Source organism: Gopherus evgoodei, chromosome 13 (assembly GCF_007399415.2).
Source record: "Gopherus evgoodei ecotype Sinaloan lineage chromosome 13, rGopEvg1_v1.p, whole genome shotgun sequence".
In the NCBI taxonomy this organism is placed as follows: domain Eukaryota; kingdom Metazoa; phylum Chordata; order Testudines; family Testudinidae; genus Gopherus; species Gopherus evgoodei.
The window spans coordinates 19,716,217-19,741,676 of NC_044334.1; the positions used below are offsets into that span (position 1 = coordinate 19,716,217).

At 46.5% G+C, this 25,460-nt stretch overlaps 1 protein-coding gene across 1 annotated transcript; it reads right to left on the reverse strand.

The window, feature by feature from the left end:
* Window positions 1-1,229: 1,229 nt before the first annotated feature.
* DERL3 (derlin 3) lies at window positions 1,230-9,909 on the reverse strand. The gene is made up of 7 exons (XM_030582530.1): window positions 9,717-9,909; window positions 7,770-7,835; window positions 7,023-7,096; window positions 6,285-6,378; window positions 3,141-3,336; window positions 2,500-2,590; window positions 1,230-1,887 (listed from the first exon to the last, which is right to left on the reverse strand). Exons 1-7 carry the CDS (start codon window positions 9,807-9,809, stop codon window positions 1,782-1,784), a joined length of 720 nt encoding a protein of 239 aa, XP_030438390.1. The 5' UTR covers window positions 9,810-9,909; the 3' UTR covers window positions 1,230-1,781.
* Between the last annotated feature and the right edge of the window lie 15,551 nt (window positions 9,910-25,460).

Here is a 25,460-nt window from a genome sequence, read left to right on the forward strand (position 1 = left end):
CTTGCACCATGGCAGCCCCAGTTCATAGCTGTTTGAAAGCAACCAGGTTTCTGTGTCGGGAGAGAGGGAAGAATAAAAATTCAGCTGGCAGGGAGTTTGCAGAAGCCATGAACTTGAAAACTCAGCAGTTTTGTCACTGCACTCTTAACCCTTACACTGACCAGCTGCCTGGCCCCGAGGCCAGTCTTTGCCTCTTACCTTTCACCAACAGGTTATTCCAGTGGGGGGGGAGGGGAGTCCCACAGCCAAAAGCTGCATTTATACACAGCTAAGCTTAGACTTTCAGTGACTCCATGAGTAGATCTCCTTGTGCCCCCTCCCATGGAGCGTGATTACAATGGATTTTTCAGGTGGTGGGTACTAAGCCTGTGCCTATTTTGCGGTAAGGAGGGGTCAGCCTTTCCTCTAGTAGCAGCATTTGAGATAAACAGCAGAGAATTAAGTGATGGGTTGGGGCCTGAGTTTCCTTTGCCTAAAGGCTTCTGCATCATTTTGCTTTGGCTAACTCGCTGCTCATTACTGTTTGATTTCAATGGCTCTGCCTGGTTACAGGCCAGCCCCCCAAAGGTGGCTGCATGATACAAACTTTGTGGTTTGAAAGAAACACTTAAGCCTGGTCTAGAGAGAGACACTCTCTCTCTTCAGCCTTGTTAACTGATTCAGCTCAGTGCAGAGCCTTAATAGGTGACACAGGTTTAGCCTTCAGATGTACATCCAGGCATTAGCACTGGTGTAACCCAGTGGGCTTTTAAAGCAATGCAACTTGGTGGCTGCAGATAAAACCTAAAACTTATCGTTTGGCTGTACAGGGACAAACCTTATCATTAAATTTAGTAATTTAACATGAGCCCCTGTACCCTGATTAGAGGAGACCGGAAGATGTTCAGCTCAGAGCAGCTGTTCGAGCCTTTAGGCAGGTCCTGAAACAAACCTGTGCCAATTGCATTAAGAGGGCCTTGCTGCTGTCTTTAAATATCCTGTGTCTCCCTCAGCTTATCTGGCACCTGCACTGCTTGTTTCTTTTCTATGCAGCCATCAAGCTCCCATCTGTCCTTGTGGGGGGGCTCTTCCCTCACTGGGCAAGTGCACTAGTCTGTCTTCCCTTTGTCTGAGCTGAATTTGAAATAACTTGCACCTAGAAACGAAGCCCTTGCAGAGTGTCAGGACCTAAGTAATAACCATTCTGCAGCACAGCCCTGGGTGCTTCTTGTCCTACCAGGCACAGCTACTCCTTTGAAAAATATAAACTTTAATGTAAAGAAGCTGGGAGAATGGAAGGGGCAAGAGCACAACCAAGGCAATGAGCCATTCTCCAGTCCTGGGGGCAGGGCATAAACATTACTACAACTGAGTAATAGCTAGAGCATCCAGCACTTCCATGGCACAAAGCACCACCCGCAGCCTCATGGGAAGGAAGGAGGCCCAATGGGCGTACCGAGGAGACAGGTGACTTGGCACACAGCATGGCTATAACAGAACTAGACTAGGAAGAACGTTTGAGGCCCAGGGTGCTGTGAGATTTAGTGTAGCCAAGGGCTAGCCTCCACCCCCTCCTTACCCCACTTCTGTACACACACATCTACATAACTCCATTCAGTTTGTAAATGACACTCCAGAGAACAACTCGGGAAACAGGTTATCCTCAGGGAACAGTGAGATGTTAATACAGACGAGTCTAGTGACCAGAGCCGTTCTTCAGACAGCATCTGTCCATGGCACAGGATCAGTCCAGCAGGCAAGAGAAGAGTTCGGTCACATGAGGGAGAGCAGGTTCTCCCCCGCTACTGAGGCGGCGGCTGCTGGTTCTGGTCTTGGTCAGCAGCTGGCTGATCCTCGGGAAGGGGGTTATAGTTGGGATCCTCTTCAGGAGTGTCAAATACCAGCTTCCTGGCAGGGAACAGGCCCACCCCCAAAAGAAGTGAACATTAAGAATAAGGTGGGAGAGGGATGAAAGCCACCCCATCCCTCCTAGGAACCCAACCCACTCTCAGGGACCATCCCTTGTACTGCATAGGGGGGTTCCATAGTGCCTAGTTCTCAGCGGAGTTAGGGAAACAGCAAATGCATTGCTGGCTGCCCTCCCCCACGCCTTAATTCAGTTACCTGTGCACTGTACGTAAGTTCTAAAGCCTCGAGCTGCCCTCGTGCCGCAATACCTTATTGCTCAAGTGTCCAATAAGGGCCACTTCCTTCCATAGGAAACCTGACTCCCAGCAACAAGGGGGCCTGAGTTAAAGCGCTGGAGCAGGAGCAGAGCATGTACTGATAGGGCAGCAGTTTGAGGCATGTGGTGCTTTCCACAACAGACAGGGTCCAACGTGGACAGCTGTCAGCGTTTGCACAGCCTGGTTATTAGCTTGCTCCGAGGCATGACTGGCGCGAGTGAGGCTGAGGGTGTTACCCAGCACTGAGACAGGTTAGCTATTTTGTTATGAAGAAAACTTTTGGAAGTGGTGATGATACACAAGACCCAGGAAAAACGATTCAAATTTCACTTACAGGAAACCTGGAGTGAGCAGCAACTTCTTCCCTCCAGGCTGGTTGGGAAAAACATCTTCAAGGAAGTAATAAATGTGACCCACTGCAATTCCTGTAGAGAAGGGGAAGGCAGAAGTGTTACCTTCAGACATGCCTTTTCTGGGGGACACAGCTAGCTAGCTGCTCGCTGAAGTTCTGAGACAGGAGAAAAGCTACCTGTAAGCACCTGTCCCAGGAGACAGCTGCATTGCCTCTGCATGAGTCATCACTGTCTGTGGTGGGGGTGGGGGTCACCTTTAGCAAGGGCCTGGCTTTTGAATGTACTCATGCTTTATGCTCCAAAGTAAAGCATGGCTGCAGAGAACTCTTGGGTATGAACTGGGAGGGCAGAAGGAATGGGGCATGAGCTCATTTTCTCCCCATCCCCATTACTGATGAGCCAGCCGGGGCAGCTCTACTGTGGATTCATAGGCGGCACCATCCCAAACACTATTCAAAGTGCACTTAGTTCAACAGCAAGACTGAACTTGCGTGTATATCAATCAGACTCAGCCAGCTGTACTCCTCTGAGAAAGGGCATGCCCCCAACACCGGTGAACTCAGACCACTGGGGTCTCAGCTGGGAGAGCCACCCTTCCTCAGGGTTCCCAGTGTCCTCTTACCCAACAAATCAATGATGATGGAATTGCCCAGCAACAGAGAGAATCCCATCAGAACCCAGGGCAGGAAGGGGGCCTGGAAGTTAAGAAGCCCAAAGAAGTTCATGCGGATGTAAGGGTTCCTGCGGCTCCACACGTACACCAGCATGATGGTGAAAGCCTGGCCCAGGAAGAAGAGGCTGGCAAAGAGGCCGAAGAGCTGAGAGCTACAGAGTCAAGGAGAACAGCATGTTCTGCTTAGGCTACAGACCAGGGCAGCAGGACAGAAGATGGGACAATCTCATAAGCCCCTGACAAATGCCTGAAGTTCTGACAGATTAGTTAGATACATAGGCAGCTGCCTAGGATTTCTGTGTACTGGAGTTAAAATAAGTGATAGTACACACCAGTCCCTCTGCCCAGGCCCACCTCATCTTTGCCGAGTAGCAAAACATGCATTGGATCAGCGTCATTTACACCTCAGTTACTCTGTGCTGGCCTGGTGTGGGTTTGTGGTAAGCAGGGGTTGTGCACCCTCACTTCTGCAGCACCACCCCCCTTCACTTTCCCAGGACACTGGCCTCCCCTGTAAGCAGAGGACAATATCCCCTACACTGGATATCATTTTTCTTTAACAAACCCAGAGAAGTGTTCCATAGCCTGGAAGAGACATGAAACTGCCTGGTGCAATAATTGAGGCTTCACTAGATGTTAAGCTTCCAGGGGTGTTACTATAGCCAAAAACCTCTGTGCAAGATGAGAAACTGGACAGGAGCAGTCCCTTTGGACCTAGGCCTCGTAAGAATCTGTGAGCAGGGCCTGTCTGGATGCAGCTAACATGGACAGCAAAATGAGTGGACAAGTCACCAGCTATTGTCCTGCAGAAGTTCATCCCTCTCCTGTGCATGGGGACAGCCCCCCCATACTCACCCCTCCTTGCACCCAACCCTCCATAACAGTGCCTGCAACGGAAATTAGTCAGCTCGCCGTTCTGCTGAGGAAGAACACTTCCCACTCTGGGGTAGGCATAGCACAAACAGCTGTTATTCCCTTGGAAAACCACCTGGCTCTTCAGGAGCAATGTCCAAACTGATGTTTATTGCTGCTACGGCAAGTGTCCAGCCTGCTCATCTCACAGGAGGACCCTATTTTTGTTAATTCTCTCCTGTAAATCTACAGAGCATGAACCTAGTGCTAGTGGGAGCAGCTTGACTAACAGCAGGGAGCCCCAAGCCCTCTGAAATCCTTAGAGGCAGCAGCAGGGCTGTTCGTTAGCCCCTCACCATTGCTCTGAAGGGAGTGGTTCTAATATCACCATGAATCAGTACTTCAGCAAAAGAGCTCCAAGCACTTTCCAAGGCGGGTAAGTAGAATTATCCTGCTTTCCCCCCAAATGGGGAAGCTAGCAGAGAGAGGTCAGCTTGCCTACTGTCCCAGTGAGTCAGTGCTAGATCCCAAAATAGAAGCCATCTCCAACTCCCTGTACCATGCCCTACCCACAAGACCAAGCTGCCTTCTTAGGCTGAGAGTGGTAGGAGGTCAGTATCCAGGCCAAGGCCTTCCTTGCTCTTTGCTGAGGATACCAGTTAGTGCGACACGGTGGTTTTCATTACATGGACACTGGTCCAGTGGGATCTGGACTGAGAGGAAACTCGAAAAACAGGGCTGTGAACCACCACCAGAGGATTATAACTACTACCCTGGGCTAGGTCTGAATGGCTGCCTTAGAGAAAGAGTCTGTATCCCCTTACAACAGTTAGGAGCCAGCCAGGCCACTTCGTCAAGTTAAGTTTCATGTTTTGAGCACAAGAGGTGGACCTGATATTTATCGGCATCCAAGCCGATCACACTTGTCCTCGGCAAGAGAGTTCTGTCAAAGATAAACCATAATCTCTTCTCAATTAGAGCTCTCCCTGCTTCCCAATCATTTTCCCTGCTGTGCTCAGGGGCTCTGACACAGTCTTGGCAGGTCAAGAGTATGGACACCACAGAGGCACTAGCATTTGCCTAGCTAAGCCCTTATAGACACCGCACCAGGATGTCAGAGTCTGCTCAGCATTTGCATATGAAAATACACAGCTTTAGGGAAAGTGCATCTTTTGATACTGCTCGTTTCCATCTGGACGCACATTTAACACCCTTCTCTGAGTGCACCTTGCAACAGATGGCAGCGGGCTTGTCTGCAGAGGGAGTTTGTCGTCCTTCCCAGACATGTTTCTCTTACTTTAAAATGGTTCCAAAGCATGAAACAATGTTCACACTAGGTACAAAAAAATCAGAAGTAGCCCTGGTCATGCCCATGAGCTATAACACCACAGTGCAAAGCCTTATGGTACACAGTCTGCTAAAGATTCAGGGCCAAGCTGCATGCGTGCAGCTCCTTTGCCAGTCCCACGCACTCCGGGAGCTTGGAGCTAAATGTTTTAATTGCTGCTGTTTTCTCTAAATTAACCACATTCCAGTGTGAGCTGTTATTGTGGAGTAGCCACCCCTATTCCCGCTCCCTCCCCCGAGATGACAGCATGGATCAGTGTGGAGATATGGGAATAGGAACTTCATAGCTCAGTAGGGTTACTTAAGGTTTTCACTTAATCTGGGAAAAGAGATATGGCTTCATTTCTGGCTAAGCCTCCAGATCGGACAGCTTCCTGCATCCATGATTACACAACATCCCACTCCTCTGCCCAGTTATATGCGACTCCTCCAGACATAGAGCGCCTGTGGTCAGTGGAGGACACAAAAGTCAACTTTTTGTAGCTGGAGAATAAGTCTTAGATGAGTCCTTTCAGGGCCTGGTGAGTATGAACAGAGTGTACAACAAAAGGAATTGGCCTGGGGAGTTGCCAGCCTACTATTTGAGAGCCTGCATGGACAGAGGCTGCTCTATGTAAGAAGAGCCATCCCAGGAGCAGAAACTGCACCTGTCAGCCAGATGGCTCAGGGTTTGTCTGCCTTAGGAAACATGCGCCTCTCATCCCACAGTCCAAGTTTGGCCACTCTAGGCAGCCACCTGTTCTATTTTATGGTAAAGCCAACCAGAACATAGAGAGGCATACAGAAGAGCTTAAGAAGGTCCTTGGTACAAAGAGTCAGTGGACTAGCAGCCTAATCACAGAGTATCATAGGACAGCAGCCCAGAGGGTCTTGACCAACTCAACCAAAGGATACTGTCATGAGAAATCCCCCGAAGAGAAACATGAAGACAAAATCTGCAGTCCTTCCCCGAAAGGAGCCTTCCTCTAGCATTCGGCAATATCTGTACCTGAAAGCGGGAAACGAGAGGGTTTGCAGTATAGGAAACTTAACAGCTGGCCGCCCTGCATCACTGGTTGAGCCACAGGGGTTTGCCGAAAAGCTCCCACAAGAGGTTTCATTAGAGGAAGCTGCCAGCCAGCTGCACAAGTCCCTGAGCCAGAGCAGGGAGATTCATCTTTTGTCTTGTGTTACCAGACTCAGGGAAATAGCAAGTCACCTCTGTCCAGCATGGCTGCAGAAACCACACTGCACTGGCAATGGACAGCACAGTTACAGGAGCTGGTATAGCTCTGTAGTCTCTGGTGGTAGCTAACATTGCCTGTCTCACTGACAGCACACTGGGCATTCCTCAAGGGGGGCTGCTCCAACCAGACAGGTACTTTGGGTGGCAGAGTGAATGAGTGATGGGCTAGCTGAATCTCTTCAGCAGTGAGCTTGGCCCTCTCCCATCTCAAGACACCAGCAGGCTCTGGAATGACCTTGTCTGGGAACTGACTGTTCCGTTCAGAGTGGCAGAAACTTGAGGAAGGGGGAACTCTACAGCCCAGCCCTGCTGATGAGACAAGCCAACTAGATCAGGAAGGTGGACGAGTGGAGAGTCGTATTTAAAATGAAAAGGGAGCAGAAAGTGCTGCTGAGACCAAAGGATACAAAAATATCATGTTGAAAAAGAAACTGAATCCCAAGGGCCCAAAAAAGAGGAAGTTGGTGATCAGCCTCCAAATCTGCAAGAGAAGAGACAGGAGAAGAACGAGATGGATAGCCATATCTCTTCCCCAATTTGGAAGGCCCCCCACACCTGTGTACCTCCATACTGCCATTTACCCTGCTAGGTAATCACCCCCACTATTTCCCACCTCCTGTGGATTCCATCTACCCTCTCAGAACCAGACAGTCTTTCCTCCTTGGTGAGTGATATTTCCACACCTTCCCCAAGGGAAGGGACAACTTACAATCCCATCACCCAAGGCAAGACTCCTTCCTAAGGAGAGCTTCCCCCATCCAGCCCCAAGAGACTAGATGGTCATAAATTTCACCCACCATTCTTCTTGAAAGTGGACTGGAGTGACAGTCTTAGTAGGATGTGAGTAAAACAGGAAAGGGACCCACTGTGGTGTGGGGAAAACACTGACTATAGCCACGCCTCCACAGCATCTGCTAGTGGGAAAAAGTCCCACAAGGCCCAGCAGCCACTTTCACCACCAGACATGGCACAAGAGAGTATCTGGAATAAAGAAGCTCCTCCAGGCCTAGTAGGGCTCCTTGTGATAAGGAAATAGGGAAGTTCGGCTGGCCTGCTGGCTCCACCTCCAGCTCATGGAATCTCTGGATTATCAGGCTAGGAAAAGGGTGAAGGACTCAATGGAAAATTAACCCCTTATAAGAAACGAATCTCACCTGGAACTTTCTGAAAATCAGATCTGGGTTGAAATACAGCTGGAAAGGGGTGATGAATTCTAATTGCTGCAAGAAACCAAGAGAGCCACCATTTAATGCTGGAGTGAGACAGGAGAACTTAGTGTTGTTTATACAGGACCACGGGTATGCCAGACTTTGCACTGAGAAACCTGCCACTTAATTTTACACACGATGCCATGAGTGAGAGCATCAAGTGATGCAGTGAGGGATGAGGAGGACAAAGGACACAGTGGGTAGATCACCCAGCTACTCAGGGTTGTTATGTAATAATGATGGTTGACAAACCAAGGTAGTTCTTTATTTTTGGGAGGGTAGACGGGAAGGAAGTGGGCATATAACATCAGGCAAGGTTGGAAGTAGGAAGCTTCAGGGAAAGAGGAACGGGGCCAGGACAGACACAAAGCAACAGAGGAACAAGGGAAAGAACCAGCAGACAAATGCAGGTGGAATGGTCAGAATCTGTTTCAATGGGAGGATCTTTGTGCAAGCAATTTGGAGACAAAGGCAGAGTTTGCTGGAGACAGAAAGAACCAGGTCACTGGAGGAGTGGAAAAGCATGAAGTGTTTTCAGTGGGGAATGGGCCACTTGCTGCATAAATGGAGCAGTCACTCTCTTTTGTTCGCTGTGCATGCTGCTAGACTTGTACCTACTGCTTTCTGAGTCCCTTGTTATCACCCTCTGATGCTCTTTATTCAAGCAAGCAGCATTTGGTCTTCTGATTTTGGGTGAACACTATATGTCCCTGTATAGAATCGTAGGACTGGAAGGGAGCTTGTGAGGTCATCTAGTCCAGTTCTCTGCACTCATGGCAGGACTAAGTATCTAGGCCAGCCCTGACGGGTATTTGTCTAATCTGCAGTGTGTAAGGGGGCTAAAACATCAGCCTTCACAAACACATCCTACCTGCCACTCCACAGAGGACATTAAATGCAACCTCTGACAATGTGGCACATTCCAACCCCTACCCAGCAAGGTAAGAGATGGTCATTTGCAAGGCTGGTTCAGGGAAGACATGGTGAGCTGCACACCTCACTACTGAAGCATCTACTTCTAGCAGAGCCTGGCCTCAGAGAGCATTACAGATATTGCACCCTGTTGGAGGGTCAAACGTCTTTCACTGCCAGCTGATGGTGGGAAAGGAGGAGTGTGTGTGCGCTTTAGAGAAAATCAGAGCAAATTATGCGAGTGCTAAGAGCCAGAATGCAAGCCCACCACTCCCACTATTAGCAGAATTTAGCCTCAAACTAGGGAATAAGCTCTAAAAAAAAAAAAAAAGAAAGAAAGAAATAGGTGAAAATCTTGTTGTTTTTTGAACTATCCCGCCACGGAAAGGAAACAAGGAGCAGGCAAACCCACGAACCAAGTGTCCAGCAGGTAAGTAGCCCCGGCACAGTCTCTCCCCCTCCCTAGCACTGAGGAGAGGCGCACAATGTACAGGAAACAGCCCAAGGACCAGCCTCAGCCCAGATCCCCGCAGTGCTTCCCACTGCACCAGGTGAGCACGGCAGAGAAGACACGGGAACCGTCCCTAGAAAGGAGACTCCAAGGGCTCGTTAACGGGGCAGGCTGGGCAGACGCGAGGCGTGAGCAGCCACCGAGCTGTTAAAGCCTCGCGTTGGGCTTCGACCTCCGAGCGCTTGGCAAGACCCCGACCTAGCGGCGCGAGCGTTCACCCCATTGCCCGTCCCAGGGCGCCCCCACAGCAAGCCCGTGTCCTGGGCGGTGGGAACTGAAACGTGTCAGAGCCCGTGTCCACACTGCGGCGCGCACGTGGGTAGGGCGGGCGGGGGGGCAGCTGGGCAGGGCCGCCCAGCGGAGACCCCCCCCCCCGGGCCGCCCGGGACCCGCAGCACGTTCCGGTGCCCAAGGGGGTCGGAGAGCGGCCACTGCGCTCCCGCAGCCCCGGCCCGGCCCCGCCCCCTTACCACGGCGGCGGTGGTGAGGACGCAGGCGGTGGTGTAGGCCCGCGTCACGGCCGGGATCCCCAGGTACTCCTGCGTGAAGCCCTGGTAGGCCATGGCGCCGCCCGGGGGAGCCGGGTCCGGGGCAGCGGCGGCGGCAGAAAACGGCGCTACGGCCCCTTTAACCCAGCCGTACGGCCGGAGTGACAGAGGCACGCTCAGCCCCACCCCCAGCCCCCGTCGCCAATCGCTGCGCCAGGGAGAAGTGACAGACAGCGCTAACCAGCCAACCGGCGCCTGCCACCCTCCTCCCCAACCCGGAAGAAACCCGCTCTGACTCTAGGGGACTAGAGCGGGTAGCGGCGACAAACCAATCACTGGGAAGCGCAGCTCTGTGGGGGTGGGACAGAGCAGAGAGTGAGACGGCCCGGAGCCAATGGGAGGGCACGAGTCAGTCCCTTCTTCTGGAAGGGGGAATGTTGTTGTGGCGGGAGAAGAGAGGGACACGTGTCTGTAACAGGCGGCCAATCAGCGCCCCAAAGGGCCACAGCGTCGGACCACCTAGACCAATAGGAAGAGCCCACGCTTGTAGGGGGTGGCCCGGGCCCCCTGGAGCAGTTGGGGGGACACGACAGAGCCCCCTGGAGTTTCATAGGGTGGGTCTGTCCTGGGACCGGCGCTGTCCAGCCCAGTCATACATGAGCTGGGACCAGGCGCAAACAGGGAGGGGCAACATTTGCAGATGATACAAAATTACTCAGGCTGCTTAAGTCCAAAGCAGAGTGCGAAGAGCTACAACAGGGACCGCACAGAACTGGGTGACTGAGCAATGGCAGAGGAAATTCACTGCTGATAAATGCAAAGTAACACGCATGGCAAAATATAATCCCACCGATACAGACAACATGGCAGGGTCTAAATCAGCTGTTAGCCAGCAAGAACGAAAACTTGGCGTCACTGTGGATATAGTTCTCTGGATACACCAGCTCAATGTGCAGCAGCAGTCAAAAAAACGAATAGACTGTTAGGAACCGTTACAAATAGGTTACATAATAAGACAAAATATATTGTTGCTATATAACACCATGGTATACCCACATATTGAATACTGCGTGCAGATGTGGTCACCCCGTCTCAAAAATATATATTGGAATTGGAAAAGGTACAGGGAAGGGCAACATAAATGATGAGGGGTATGGAACAGCTTCCATGTGAGGAAAAATTAAACAAAGACTGGCACTTTTAAGGTTGGAAAAGAGATGACTAAGGGGGGATATGCTAGAGGTCTATAAAATCATGAATGGTGTGAAAAATTGAATAAGGAAGTGTTATTTACTCCTTCACATAACACAAGAACTAGGGCTCAACCAATGAAATTAATAGCAGATTTCAAACAAACAAATGAAAGTATTGCTTCACAGTCAACATGTGGAACTCTGCCAACAGATGTTGTGAAGGCCAAAACTATAACAGGGTTCCAATAAGAACTAAAGTACTTGGAGGATAGGTCCATCAATGTTTGCCAGAAGCTGGGCGTGGGTGATGGGATGAATCACTCAGTGATTGCCCGGTTCTGTTCATTGCCTCTGAAGTACCTGGTATTGGCCACTGTTGGAAGACAGGACACTGGGGTAGATGGACCATTGGTCTTACACAGTATGGCCATTCTGATGATCTTTTATAGAACCCAAATGTTTCTGCCCCCCACTGTAACCCAATACCATACCACTTCCCTCAGAGCTGAGCTAGAACCCAGCTGTCCTGATGGGGTTGCCCTCTCTGCAGAGCTAGCAACGTTCAACATTTTAAATCTAATCAGTGTCCCTGAAGTGATTTTCCACAAGATGTCAGAACATGTTAGTAGTACAGCTGACTGGGTCTAATAAACATTTAATTTTCTCTTACATAGGAATTAGCTCAAGCGCTCCTGTCAGCAAATTGCTAAATTATCTACCAAAAATACTAGAGTTTTCAAGTGCCTAAGTAGCCCCTGGAATCACTGTTAAAATTGCCCCCCACCCCTGCCAAAATCTGCAATGGCTCCCCTGGCTGACTTGTCAAGGAACTCTCCCCTGCCCTTCCAGCTCAGCCCCGCTACAACTGGAGTTATGGTCTAGGGCTGTTTTTAATGAGTGAATCATTGGACGTTCCCTATGCCTCCCCCCCCCCACCGCCCAATGTGATCCTAGCCTGGGATGGGGGCAGGAGTGTAACATTCAGCAGTAAGTCTGGATTCTGGACCTTCACATGTAAAAAGTTGTTTCCAAAAAAGAGACTAGGAAAGGCCTAATAGTGTGTCTCACACCCTTGTTTCCCAAGGCACCAGGGTTCTCACCAGGCAGGGAACAAATCAGCAATGGCAAGGGTAAAGTCACTAGAATGTGCAAAGAGAAGGGATTGAGTTGTGTGGCTCTCTGAAGCAGGAGGCTACAAAGTACAGACAAGAAGACTCCTATAATCCTCAGAGCAGGATTTAAAACCAGGCACCCATCTGTTCAATATCTGGAGCTTTTACAGAGGAATGAAGAAAACTAGCAAGCTGAAGCATGTACAACTTCTGATTCCCCATCTACAAAGGGCCAACCCCACGCCTATGTACTTAAGTCCCTGTTTTAAGGGCTCAACTGGTGCCTAGGCATCGTTCTGGCCTTCTGCACAGGGAGAATTTCACTCTCAATTCCTATTGCAAAGAACGGAAAGATGGATAAGCTTAAAAAAAAGAAACATCAACCAATACGTAGATATGAACAGCTCACAGAATTGTTAACAAGCTCAAAGCATGTTTAGCCTTGAAAATTAAGTAGGATGCAATTCCTGCTTTTCACCTCCTCACTACAGGACAATACTCGAGGGTCCACTTATCACTTACTGAGATCTAAAATGGTCTTTGTGTGGCATTTATATCCTTTTTCAAATGCCAGCAGCTATATTTTTACAGTGTCATCTCTTGAAGTTTTGCAAGGGAGGTCTCTCTGCCAAGATAACCACCCTAAAAGGTGTATTAGTAACGAATATTATTCATACTGTGGTAGAGCATAAAGGCAACAGGTTGAGCCCCATTGGGCTAGGCACTGCACAAACACAGTAAATTACAGCTTTTGCCCCCGAAGAACTTACGTTCTCGAAGGTAAGAAATAATAAGCGGCTAAGACAAAGCAGGCTGGGTGAGGTTGGGGTGATGGGGGTAGCAATTAATAAGAACTGTGTACTGTCAGAATTAGTGATGACAGCTCTCCCGCTGCCTAGCCAGGAGAATGTATATGAATCAAGTAATTCCAGCTGAATTTTATTAATATTTCCTACTTTTGGATTTCAGTCTTCTAGATTTCTCTGACTGGAACATTCTCTGATGATGTTATTTGTTTACCTAGAATGAAGCTGTCCCCTGCAGCCACCAAGGCAGCAATCTGGTTGTGTGTTGCCGTTACACAGGATTTGCACCCTCTCGATTCTTTGAATGAGAGATGGAGAGTAAACTTCTGCACCTAGATACTAGTTTTTAGCCATGATGCACTGATTGTCTAGTCCTAGATCGTAAGAGCTGAGTAAATTTATCTAGGACCACCTTACCCACCCACCCCCGAAATGTAACAGCAGTAGTGTAGCACCAGTGAAGCTGGCTTTAATGAAATGCTTCTTAACATTGTTATTAGATTAGCAGAGGGGTCAGAAATGACACAAGCACCTCTGCCCCTTCTAGCCAGGCAGTGGCCTCTGAAAAGTACCCAAAGGCATCACACAGGAGAGAGGCAGAGACCCACAGCAACTAAGTGATTTATGGAGGAGATGAAAGGCACTTTCAAAGTTTCCTGAATGGGATGCTCAGTTACAGGTGGACTCTGCACAAGAGCTGAAAGGCCCCAAGGGGGCAAACATGTCATCATTAATCACACGGGGGCTGGAGTGCAGGAGCCGTTTGAGGTCATTCCTGCAACATGAGACCGGCAGGGCTATTCCAAGGATGTAGTGCACTCTCGTGAATGTCATGCCACAAAAGGAGGTTACAGCTATTGAACTTCAGTGATTTGTGATCAGTGCAACCAAACAGTTTGATCAGTTTGACCTAATGGAAACCTGGCAAAAAAACCCACCCCAAACTGGATGATACACAATGACTTTGTCTTGGTAAAGCTTTAGGGGGAGGATCACAGGGCACTGTCAGATAATCAGTGTGCCACACTGTCTAGCCCAGTGGTTCTCAACCTAGTTACCATTCTGGACCGCGGGCCGCATCCAATACTACCTGTATGGCCCTGAGGATATCATATGAGCTGCAGCTCTGTGCTGACTGGGCAGCAAGCAGTGGTGAGCTGGAGCTGGTTGTTAAATGTAGAAGCCAGTGTAGAACCGGCTGTTAAAGGGGCAGGTGGGTGGGCAAACAACTCTGATCTGCGGGCCACATCCGGCCCACGAGACCATCCTGTCTCGGGCCCGCCTGAGCTCCCAGCTGGGCAGGCTCCCCTGGCCCCTTCCCCACTTTCCCCCCACTTCGCAGAGTGCAGCGTGCCGAGCCTCCGGCGCCGCGCTCTGGGCTGCTCTGCAGCTCCTGGCACTTTGAGAAGCAAGGTAAGGGGGGGGCCCTGCGAGCGCCAAAGGGCCGCACGGCATTCTTACATGCTGCATGGTAAGGGGACCAGGCCGGGGCTGGGAGGAGGGGTTGGATAAGGCAGGGGCCAGGCAGGGAGCAGTTGGAGGGGGCGGAGGTTCTGGGGTGGTGGTCAGGGGATGGGGAATGGGGCGGGGGTTGAGTAGGCATGAGTTCCGGTGGTCTGTCGTGCTAGTGGTGGATGGGGTTGGGGGAATCGGGACAGGGAGCGGGGCAAGTTGGGGAGGGGTTCTGGGGAGCAGTTAGGGTGGGGGAGTCTCGGGAGGGGGTGGTCAGGGGACAAGGAGTAGGGGGGTTGATAGGTTGCTTCCGGCCCTTGCGGGTTCTGATGGGGGTAGTCGGGGGCAGGACATGGGTGAGGGTTGGATGGGGGGGACAGGCTGTTTTGGGAGGCACGGCCTTCCCTACCTGGCCCCCAGTACAATTTTGCAACTCCAATTTGGCCTTCGGGCCAAAAAGTTTGCCCACCCCGGTCTAGTTTATTATTTTATTAACAGGTTGCACTTTCCTCGTTCGTTATGTTGATATGCACATGTGAGTCAAATGTCATCGCTGCCAAAATTTGTCCTGTTGAGAGAGAGAACGAGAATGTCTTGTTTCTTGTGTTAATTAATCGAAGTCGCACTTGCCTCATTCATGCACTTCCGCAACTGTTTTCTATACAATTCAACACGACCAGTCATAGTCGGTCTGTTTTTTCTAGTAAACTGCTTGTGATATTTTGGTGTGTAATACGAACTGGACTGTTATTCGAAGATTAAAGTTTTCTATTCAATATTATTTACCCTTCATAATGAAACGCCAGAAAAGCATTACTGATTGGTTTTCCAGTAAAATGACAAGATCATTAGTCAGTAGTTCCAGTAGTGAAAATAATGATTTAAATACTGAAAACGCCGATGACAATAATTTTGGTGATGAAAATATCTTAAATGTTGAATCATCTGAAAATGTGTCTGCAATGGAAGAGGATTTACATGATTGTGAAAATGTAGTACCTGCTTGTTGGACTTCTGAGCAGGCACGATATTTTTTAAGGAAATATAATGGCTTGATAATTGTACCGTGGAACAGCCAAGTTTTTTGCCTTCAAAGACATCATATTTGGGGGTCCTTGGAGGAAAATCTTTACACATTTCTTCAGAATGGCAAAAGTGTACTATTAAAGCATCTGGAACTGATAAAAAAGTTAGCAAGCTTAAGAAAAAAAATGATGGACCATTTCGAATCAAGCTCTCATTTGAGAGTTATAAATATTTTATTTGAATCTAAAAAAGAACCTCTCACTATAGTGATTGATAAACTTACTCCAAAAAATATTGCAATAACCAGCAAAATTTTCAACATTGTTTACAGCTCAGTAAAAAGAAACAGACCAATGTCAGATATGGTGGATGAAGTATAGCTACAAATTAAGAATGAAACTGATTTAGGGAACTGACTATATTCTCGATTTTCGGCCATCGGAATCGTAGAACATATTGCCGAATTAATAAGAAAACAAATTTGTAGTAAAATAGTTGAAAACAATTCAAAGATTTTTATTATTATTGATGAAGCTTCTACAATTTCAAGTAAAACTGTGCTTGTAATTCTTCTAAAATGTGAATTACAAGATTCTTCACAAACAATTTTTCTCAATTTAGTGGAATTAGAATCAACAAAAGCAAAAAATATTTGTAATGCTTTGAGGTGTACATTAACTGATACAGGATTTTACACAGAATATTTAAAGAAAAATTTAATTGGATTTTGTTCTGATGGCATGAGCACCATGCTTGGACATAAATCTGGAATTGCTACAAGGCTGATTCAAGATTTTCCAAACATTATAATTTGGCATTGTTTGAATCATCAGCTACAACTGGCTTTAGATGATGCTATAAATTATATCAATGAAATAAGCCATTTCAAGTTTTTTTGGACAAGATTTATGCCATTTTTCAGCAGTCAAATAAAAGTCAGTTTGAACTTAAACAAGTTTCTGAAAAACTGTATATTGAAATCATCAAAAATAGGCCATGTTTTTGGCCCACAATGGGCTTCTTGTAGCCCTGGAGCTGTCAAAGCAGTCTGGAGAATTTATCCAGCTCTTTATAGTTACTTTTCCAAAAATGAGAACTTTTCTGGCATGGCAAAAAGATTGAAAAACAAAGAATTTTTAAAAGACTTGGCATTATTGATTGACATTTTGGATGAACTTGCATTATCATCAAATGCACTGCAAGTGAGACAATTGAGTTTAACAAAGGCAGATAAGCTAATCAAATGAACGATTGTTTTTTTCATACAATTAAAAGATATTTTTGGTATATACGAAATTAAAATGAATGAAATGATAGAAAGTGATGCTTTTAAATGCATAGAGTTTGAAGATAATGTAAGGTTTCAATCACTGCCACAAGACAAAGAAATAGAGTGCATTATTGAAAAAATGAAGGCAAGATTATTAAACGAAAATCACATTAAATATAAAGAAGATAATTGACGTCATTCTCGTAATACACCTAAAATAGTTGAATTATTCAGTGTCATAGATCCCACTTCATGGAATATTGAAGAAGTCAGATTACCTTGGAAATCAAGAGAAGAAAAAGTGCATGAATTAAATAAATTCATAACATTTGTAGTCGATTTAAATGATTTTTGTGACTATGTAGAGAATAACATTCACTCAAAAAATCTTCCTGATCCAGAAACAATAAGGAAAGCAAAGCAAATTATGAACACAATTGCAGTTAGTTCTGCAGAAGCAGAAAGAGCTTTTTCGTTGATGAATATTATTTGTAGGAATAAAAGGCCGAATTTAACAATTAAACATATCTCAAGCTTTATGACCATCAATTTGTTGGGAAAACCACTAAGTTCCTGGAACCCAATACCATATTGTTAAATCATGGATGATGAGAAGTCATCGATCCGCATTAGATACCAGAGTTCGTGTATCCAACACCAAAGATTATGGAGAAGATCAAGAAGCCATTTGGAACTTATTACCTAATTAGTAATAAATCATGTACTTAAATATTTTTTAAAATATTGTTTGTTGTTGCATTTGTATACTTCAACATGAATATATTACACTTTTTTAAAATATCTTAAGTAGCTCACATGTAATATTTTGAAATACAAGAATAGACATTTCATTCTTAAATATTACCGTTTGCTTACTCATATGTCTCTTCTTTATATTTTCTTCTTTTCAAATGTATTTTACATTCGTGAAATAAAGCAATACTTTGTTTCTATTGTTAAGTATGACTCCCAACAACTCAATGCATTGCCACTTCTTATGGAGAAAGGTACAAAAAAATACATACTGTGGAACATCCCTTAAATCAGAACTTTTTATAGGGAACCAGTTGTTAAGCTTTTGGCAGCTCATCGCAGGCCGTAGGGTGAGAACCACTCTAGCCTGTTTCTGTCACTTCACAGGCACACACAGGCTGTTTGCCATTTATCCCATGAACCTTTTATTGCTTTTACACACACAACATAGCACATAGCTCCTTGTACTAGGAGCTTTTCATACAGGCTCATCATATCGCACCAGCTGAGCTTCCCCCAGCTTCCTGTTCCTTCTACTTATAGCCTCCCAATTACATCTTTAGCCCAGGGTTACCATCTGGGTGCTCATAATACCCCAGCAGAAAGTGTTTCATCGCTCCCAGCAGAGCCTGCAGCCTTTCACATGCTGCAGCAAGGTCAGTGGTCAGGGTGTTGCTTCTAGCACTCTGTCATAGGGAGGCTTTTTTTTTTTTTAACTGATTCTTACTAAAGAGAAAAAGCCCAGTACCTCTTGTGTAGTAGAGGGAAGGCATCACACCAGACTCAGAGGGAAATAAGTGGACAGTGTAAATGGGACAAAGTTCACTGGCAGGCTAACAACCGGAAACATTTCAACAACCCCATGCTCACCCATTGCATTTCTGAGACATGCTCCTGCAGTGTCCTTGGGTATCATCTAGGTGATAGTAACAAAGATTAGCATTCAGTTCTTGGGGAGGTGGCAGAGAGACTCAGCTCCCTGCATAACTGTGTCAAATATTTTATGAAATGCCCTTTGAAATGAAGATCTGATAAAGATCTAAGTAAACCTCTTGACAGCCACTTATGCTGCAGCATGATCATGATTTCCAGAACTCTCCAGTGGAGTCAGAACTAACATTGCAGCCATCCTGGCTTTAGCCACAGGGGAATTAGTCTGGTGTTAAGTTTCTCCATAAGAAGGTAAAGCTGTCACCAGAGTCTTAATGAGCCCTGAGATTCTTTTTAAATCTTCATTAATGGGAAATGAAGTCATCAATGGGGTGGGGGGGAAGTGAAGAGTCTCTCCTTTTCACTTGCCTGGACAGCTGTTTGGTAGAGAACAAAACCCAGCGGGAAAATGAGGATCATGGGGTTAAAGAAAATATGTCAGGGGAGGAATAAAAAATAAGACAAGTGAGTACATGTGAAACTGAAACAGTTTGGTGATAGAAGAGCTGAGTGCCCTCGGTCTGAAGTGCTGAGGAAGTTGGCTGTGGCCTGACAGCATTAAGGTGGGGATACCTGATGTATTAACTCTGGAGTTGGACTGTGGATCGAGTGAATCCCAGGGATGGAGCGGACGAAGGGTGAACTTGGACCCTGAATTTAACCTGTGTTCATAAACTTTGTTTTGGTGACACAAAAATCTTAGTGGAAGTTTGGAAGGACATTGTACATGGTGCTTAGATACACACCCTAGACAGCAGACAGACAGGTAGGTTAATTAGGCCTCTTCCATCAGGCACATAATTATTATAGTCATTTAACAGATAGGAAACTAAGGCATGGAGAAGGCACGTGTCCTGGCAAACCTCACCCTAGATGTAAGCGGGGGAAGGTCCCCTATTGTGGGAGGAGGGATAGCTCAGTGATTTGAGGATTGGCCTGCTAAACCCAGGGTTGTGAGCTCCATCCTTAAGGGGGCCACCTAGGGATCTGGGGCAAAATCAGTACTTGGTCCTGCTAGTGAGGGCGGGGGCTGGACTCAATGACCATTCAGAGTCCCTTCCAGTTCTATGAGATACACCTATCTCATAAATAAACTGGGGGAGGGGGTTGACCCCCAACCTTGTCGTGGTCACTTAGGACAGGGGCTAGGGTGTCCCCACTCCAGAGGGCTCTCTGCACTGGATGCTTCCCCGACCCACTGATTATTGCATACAGTTCAAAGCAAATACTATTTATGTACTGCAATCAGTTAAAAAAAATAAGGACAAAATGGGAAAGGTTAAGGGAACACACATCACCCTGCTCTGTGGCACAGGGACATCACAACCGGTGTCTCTGGAATGTAAGGGAAGTTCAGTCTGTTCCTTGTAAGTCCAAGGCTCCTTCTCAGCCCTGGCTGTGCTGCAGGGACGCTGCGGGTCAGATATGTGGTGGTGGCCACACCCCTTCCGGTTCCAGGTGGCAGGACCCTTCTTCCCAGCATCACCCCCACCCCGCTAGGGTTACAATCCCCCTCCAAACCTGGCCTGCAGGGCGTCTTGGCTGGGGGCATGTCCCTGTGCTGGACCCACCGCCCAGGGTCCCCTTTGCTCTCCCCCGCTGCTCACTGCACCCAGCTTTAGATTGCCTCAGCTCCAGCTCCAGCACGGTTGCTGCTGCTGCTGCTCTGCCTCCAGCTCTCTGGCCCCTCTGGAGCTGGCACAGCTTTGCCCCCCAGCTCAGCTTGGGCCGCTGCTCTTTCCTTAGCTCAGCCCTACTCTGTCTGCCCCAGGCAATTCCAGCTCACAGCGAGGATGAGGACGGGACCCCGTCCCGGCTTCCTGACTCCATGATTAGCCTGCCCGCCCTGTGAATCTAGCTGAACTGGAGCACTGGCCTCTCCCCATTGTTCTTGGGGACTGTCAGACTCAGGGTCCTGGTTTTCCCATCGACCCTTCCCCTTTCTTTTGGTACTGGGAGCTAGCAACCAAAACACCCCCACCGAGTGTTAGTAAGGGGACAACAGTCCCCTTACCTAGAGAGTGGCAGAGCTGCAAATGCAATGCAGGAGGCCCGACTCCCAACACCCTGCTTAACTCCCTCGGACACTGTCTGCTAGAATTAACAATCTCAGTGTCAAGAGTTAAAGACACTGAGTCTTGGTAACTGTATAGAGGAAAAGTCTATAAACAAACAAACAAACAAACAAACATTCAGTGCCCAATATAAAAAGCTCAGTCCTTATGGAGAAGGAATGTCTGTTAAGCAGGTTTAACTTCCACAGTCTCACCTGTTTTTCCTATTTTTCTCTTGTATGCAGACTAACGGGGATAAGTGCTGCTTGTCCACTCTTTTTTAAGCTCTTTCTTGCTTTTTGTTTTAAGGGAAGCAGAGGGAAGGGAATAAGTAAATACAGTGAGACAACTGCCACCTAGTGTTGGAAGAAGCAAAAGACGCTAGAGGATGAAATCTTAGGCAGTTTCCTATCCAAACACCAACCCTGCCTGACCTGGCTTCGCTGCTGAGTTCAAACAAGGCTGGGTGCATTCAGGGTAATATAGCTAGAGATAGTTTTAATCTTTTTATCATCATGTCAACATTTTATGGGATTCAGGAATTATATTTTTCCTCTCTTGCACATTAATACAATTGCACAACAGGTTACACTCATTTTTGTATGGCTCAGCTCTGGCTAGTTTTTGTAAAGTTAAAACTACAGAGGAAGGACACCATATTTATTCAAAAATTAAAACAGAAAATACTGTATGTCAGCGGCTCGCATGAACAGTAACATTGTTCCGAGGCTTCTTGACTGATTCCATCTCTCTGTGGCATTGTCCTATCAGCCCCTGGCCATGAGGGAGGGCTCCAGGCATACAGCTAATGTTGCTCCCCTCAGCAATAACTTACAGTAGTTCCTCTGCCATTCACTGAGTCATTCACCCCTTTGAGGGGAGGTTTGTGCAACTGCTGACACTACCTTACTGCGTAGTATCCAGTTCCAGGACCTCTGGGAGTTGCTGTCCACTGAGGTTATGAACTAAATTTCTATAAAACCAGCCTGACTGCTAGATCCAGATCAAAGCTGTTATTAAATGGACCTTGAAAGATGCATGTTTAGTAGGTCTCTTGGAGCTGATGGCAAAACATTTCCATCTATAACCTCACTTGACACATTTGTGCATGAAACAAAGAAAACTGCACAGAAGACAGGCTTATCAGTGGTACAGTATTACAAAACCACATTGCAATCCTAGCAACTATTATCAGCTGCGCTCAAAAGCTTTGCAGTCAGTAAATCAAGCCAGAGGAAAATGTCCCTGTAGCCTAAGAGCCCAAATAATCCCTAGTGCAAGTCCACTTTACACCTGGGATAAATTTGGTCCTGCATTTCTAACTGAAATATTTCCTGAATGTGCAGCAGCTTTGGGGGAGCAGGAATATCAAGCTCCTCTCTCCTGTTTAACCTGCCTCTAGTCCTTGACCTCTTGCAATCTTTTCTCATGTTTTCTCTCTGTTGTTTGCTTTCAAGGAACGTCTATGTATCTCTCCAAGGTCACAGGTAAGCCAGGCCCTTCAGGAGGAGCTCAGCATCTTCCTCTTTCCTTTTGTGTTGGACCTAAAATAGCTAAGAGTTTGAAAACACAAAGACTGAGGAAGAAAACCACTAGCTCTCGTCATGAGGTAAACATGCAAACCTCAAGGAGGCACTTGAACAAAGATAAATGGGCCTGTCTCAGAGTTCATCTCTTTTGTTTGTAGTAAATTATTACTTGTAATTCATGTTTCCTGTTCATTAGATACCAGAGGAATTTTAAGACATGGAATCCATTTTAATTTGTTGTTACCAAAACCAAACCCCTTTCAGATCCCATCTGGAACTTGTTTCAGTCGTAACTGTTTTGTGTTCTGTAACTATTTCAGGAACATGTCTGCCCTTTTTAATGGTTTCAAGAGCAAACAGATGATCTCTTTAAAGCAAGCAGCTCCCATTTTGCTCAGCACAGCATTCTGCCAGGTCACGGGGTGAAAGTATCAATGGCGAAATAGATTTGAACACAGAACAATAAGCGGCTTCTGCCTTGTGAAGGGACGTGTAACTCCCATAAGGCACATCCCTGGGTGGCGGATAGGGGAACATTCTGCAGATGCAGGACAGCTGCGAATGTCCAATAAGCAGTCATGGACCAACTAATGGCATCTCTCAGCAGGGCGAGGTGGGGTAGTTGGTGGCACAGCTACCTCTGTGAAATACCACATAGGTCCTATGACAAGAACAAGGCAAATAAAGACAGCATTAAAACAATTATTGCCAGGGTGGGTGGGATTTGGTTGCCTTGGTAGGTAGCTCATTGAGGAAAAGGGAAATTCAGATTTCAAACCAAGTGTGTCAAGCTTGGACAGCCGACCTGTAAAATTCATCCAAAAGATGTGTTCACGTAGTCAGGAAGTCTATGCATTACTTCTCATTTAAAGATTTTTTTCATTCCCATATCAAGTGTACCTCCGAGGGCTAGGGCATATGTTGCTTGCAAGGAGCCACAGCTTCACCTGATTCTTATACCTGGGAAAAGGCCGCTAAAGTTAAAGAAGCAAGTGAGGGATGTATGAAGGATACAAACTACAGTTACTGTTGCTGGAAGTGGCACATGAAGTCCTAACAGTGATTAAAGCAGTGCTGATAAGGATAGAAAGACAGACTTGGTGGTGGAATCCTCAATTTAAAGAATCAGACAAAAACAAAATGTAACCTTAAAAAAAATGGCAGGGCAGTGGCTTGAGCAGTGATAAGATGGTGTATATAGAGGCAAAAACAAAGCCAAAAGAAGTATTGTGGTAGCTAAAACTTTGGTCTCAGATGAACTGTATAACCAACTAGGCGACTATAAGGGAGAAAAGACCATCTACAAACTCATTAAAAGACAAAATGATGAGGGATGTGAACAAGTTTTTTTTATATTAGACATGAACATGGTATATTGCAAACAAATGGTGATTTAACCAACAAAGTCTGGAGTGATTATTTTGAAAGAGTGATGAATGAGAATCTAAGAACACGATATTCTTAAGAAAGAGAAAATGCTGGATGAGTGGCATAAAAGTTTTGTGGTGTCCATTTTTAAACATAAAGGAGATACTATACTATGTGATAATTATCACTCAGTTAAGCTGCCATCACTTGCTATGATAGTCTGGGAGAATATTATTGAAAATCATCTGCATGGAACAGCTGAAATTGGGAAGGGTCAGTATGGATTTTTGCTGGAAGAGTGTACAGTTGATGTCATATTTGCTCTACAAATCCTCCTGGGGAAGTTCAGGGAAAAGAGATGGCAACTGGGCATGGTCTTTGGCTAAGGCATACAGTCATGTACTGAGAGAATTAGTCTGGTGGAGTTTGCAACAGAGAGGTGTGCCAGAAGGATATGGCTGCCTTATCCAGGATATATACGATAGAGTGACTACCATAGTCAAAATCAAATGGGGCTAAACCAAAGAATTTACAGTAAACATTGGCTCGCATCAGGGGAGAGTAATGAGCCCTTTTTGTTTACAAGGATGTATACATGAGACTATATGAACGGAGATGCCTTGGGATATGTTGTTCACTGATGACTTAGTGATTTGTGTAGAAGATTGTAAGACCCTGCAAACTGACTTTGAGCAATGGCAATATAGGGTCGAAGAAACACTGGTAAAACTGAGGTTTTGACAACTGAAGGAGGAGGACCCACCATAAAGGATATTACAGGCAGACAGCTTAGAAGAGTGAAAGAATTTAAATACCTAGGATTAAATGGTTGCTGACAATGGTCCCCAGCATAGTTCCAAAGCTGCTTGGTGCAAGTGGTGTGAGCCAATCCCAGTTCTCTGTAATAAAAAGAGGCCAATAAAGTTAAAAGGTAGAGTATATAAAACTGTAATCCAACCCATTCTAATGTATGGAATAGAGACGCGGCCAGCCTCAGGAAAATACATCAGGATGTTTCCACTACAGAACTGTTGATGTTGAGAGGAGTCAAATGGTTGGACGCTTCATGACAGGAAACAAAATGAGGTTGTGAGGGGCCTAATATGGGTTGCCCCAATGAAAGACAAGTTGAGGGAGGCTAGGCTATGTTGGTACGGACATGTCCAATGGAGACCCAACAGTTATACTGGTACGATGGCCCTTGCAATGATCATGTCTGGAAGATGACCATGGGGGGAGGACCAGAGACTGTATATGGACCAGATATTAGCAAACCGTAGAGCAACCAATTTACATGACAGCCAGGCGTACGATCAGGAGTTTTGGAAGAAGGCTACAGAAGTCACCAACCCTGAATAGGGAAGGGGCAAGAAAGAAAAAGAGCAATAAGCTGCTTCTGCGTGTAGCTTAGTAGTAAGCCATTGGATGCACAGGCCCTCATGCTCTCAGCCACCTGAGAATTGCAAGAAACAGCCTCCCACCCACACTGTGAAGGGGATCCTAATATCAGAACATGTCCCCTTCATTTTAAGACTAATTTGTGAAAAAATAAATTCAGCAACTTGTTGGAGAAACTCCCAACATATCCTTCCACTGTGAAAAATAGTTCCTGTCAGAAGAAGAAAATACCTCATTTAACTAACTGGAATGTATGGATTAACATTGACATTTGAAAAGTGTCCCTTTTTGTTTCCCAACCCACTAAGGCTCCCTGGGCTCAAGAGACCCTCCCCTTGAACATGGCTGCTCTTTCAACTCTCATCTTCCATTGAAAAAAAACCCCACACTAATTGTGGGCCACAGTGTAGGTTTTTCAGTAGGCACTGTGAATGGACCAGCCCCAGTACCTGGCTCAACCTAAGGCTAGACAGTAAATGCTAAGAAACTGGGGAAACTGACTCCTGTGGGACCACCATCATGCCCATGAGTAAGAGGGGTCTCCATTCTAGGAGGTATAGAGCTGCCTTTGGAACCTTTTCTCAAAGAACAGCATTCTGTCCTTCCTCCTCCTCATCCCTCTGTATTAGAAAAGGTAACAGAATCTGAAATAGCAACACTGTTATAACATTACCCACATTTTCTTTATGTGTCCGATGAGCGATGTGATGGAATGTATAGTTTGATGGATATGAGAGTTCACAGACTTTATATTAGCAATATAGGGCCATGTATTCTTAATGATGCTGGATATAATCAGTTAATCTTTTTACAACAAAAAGCTGTATAATCATAA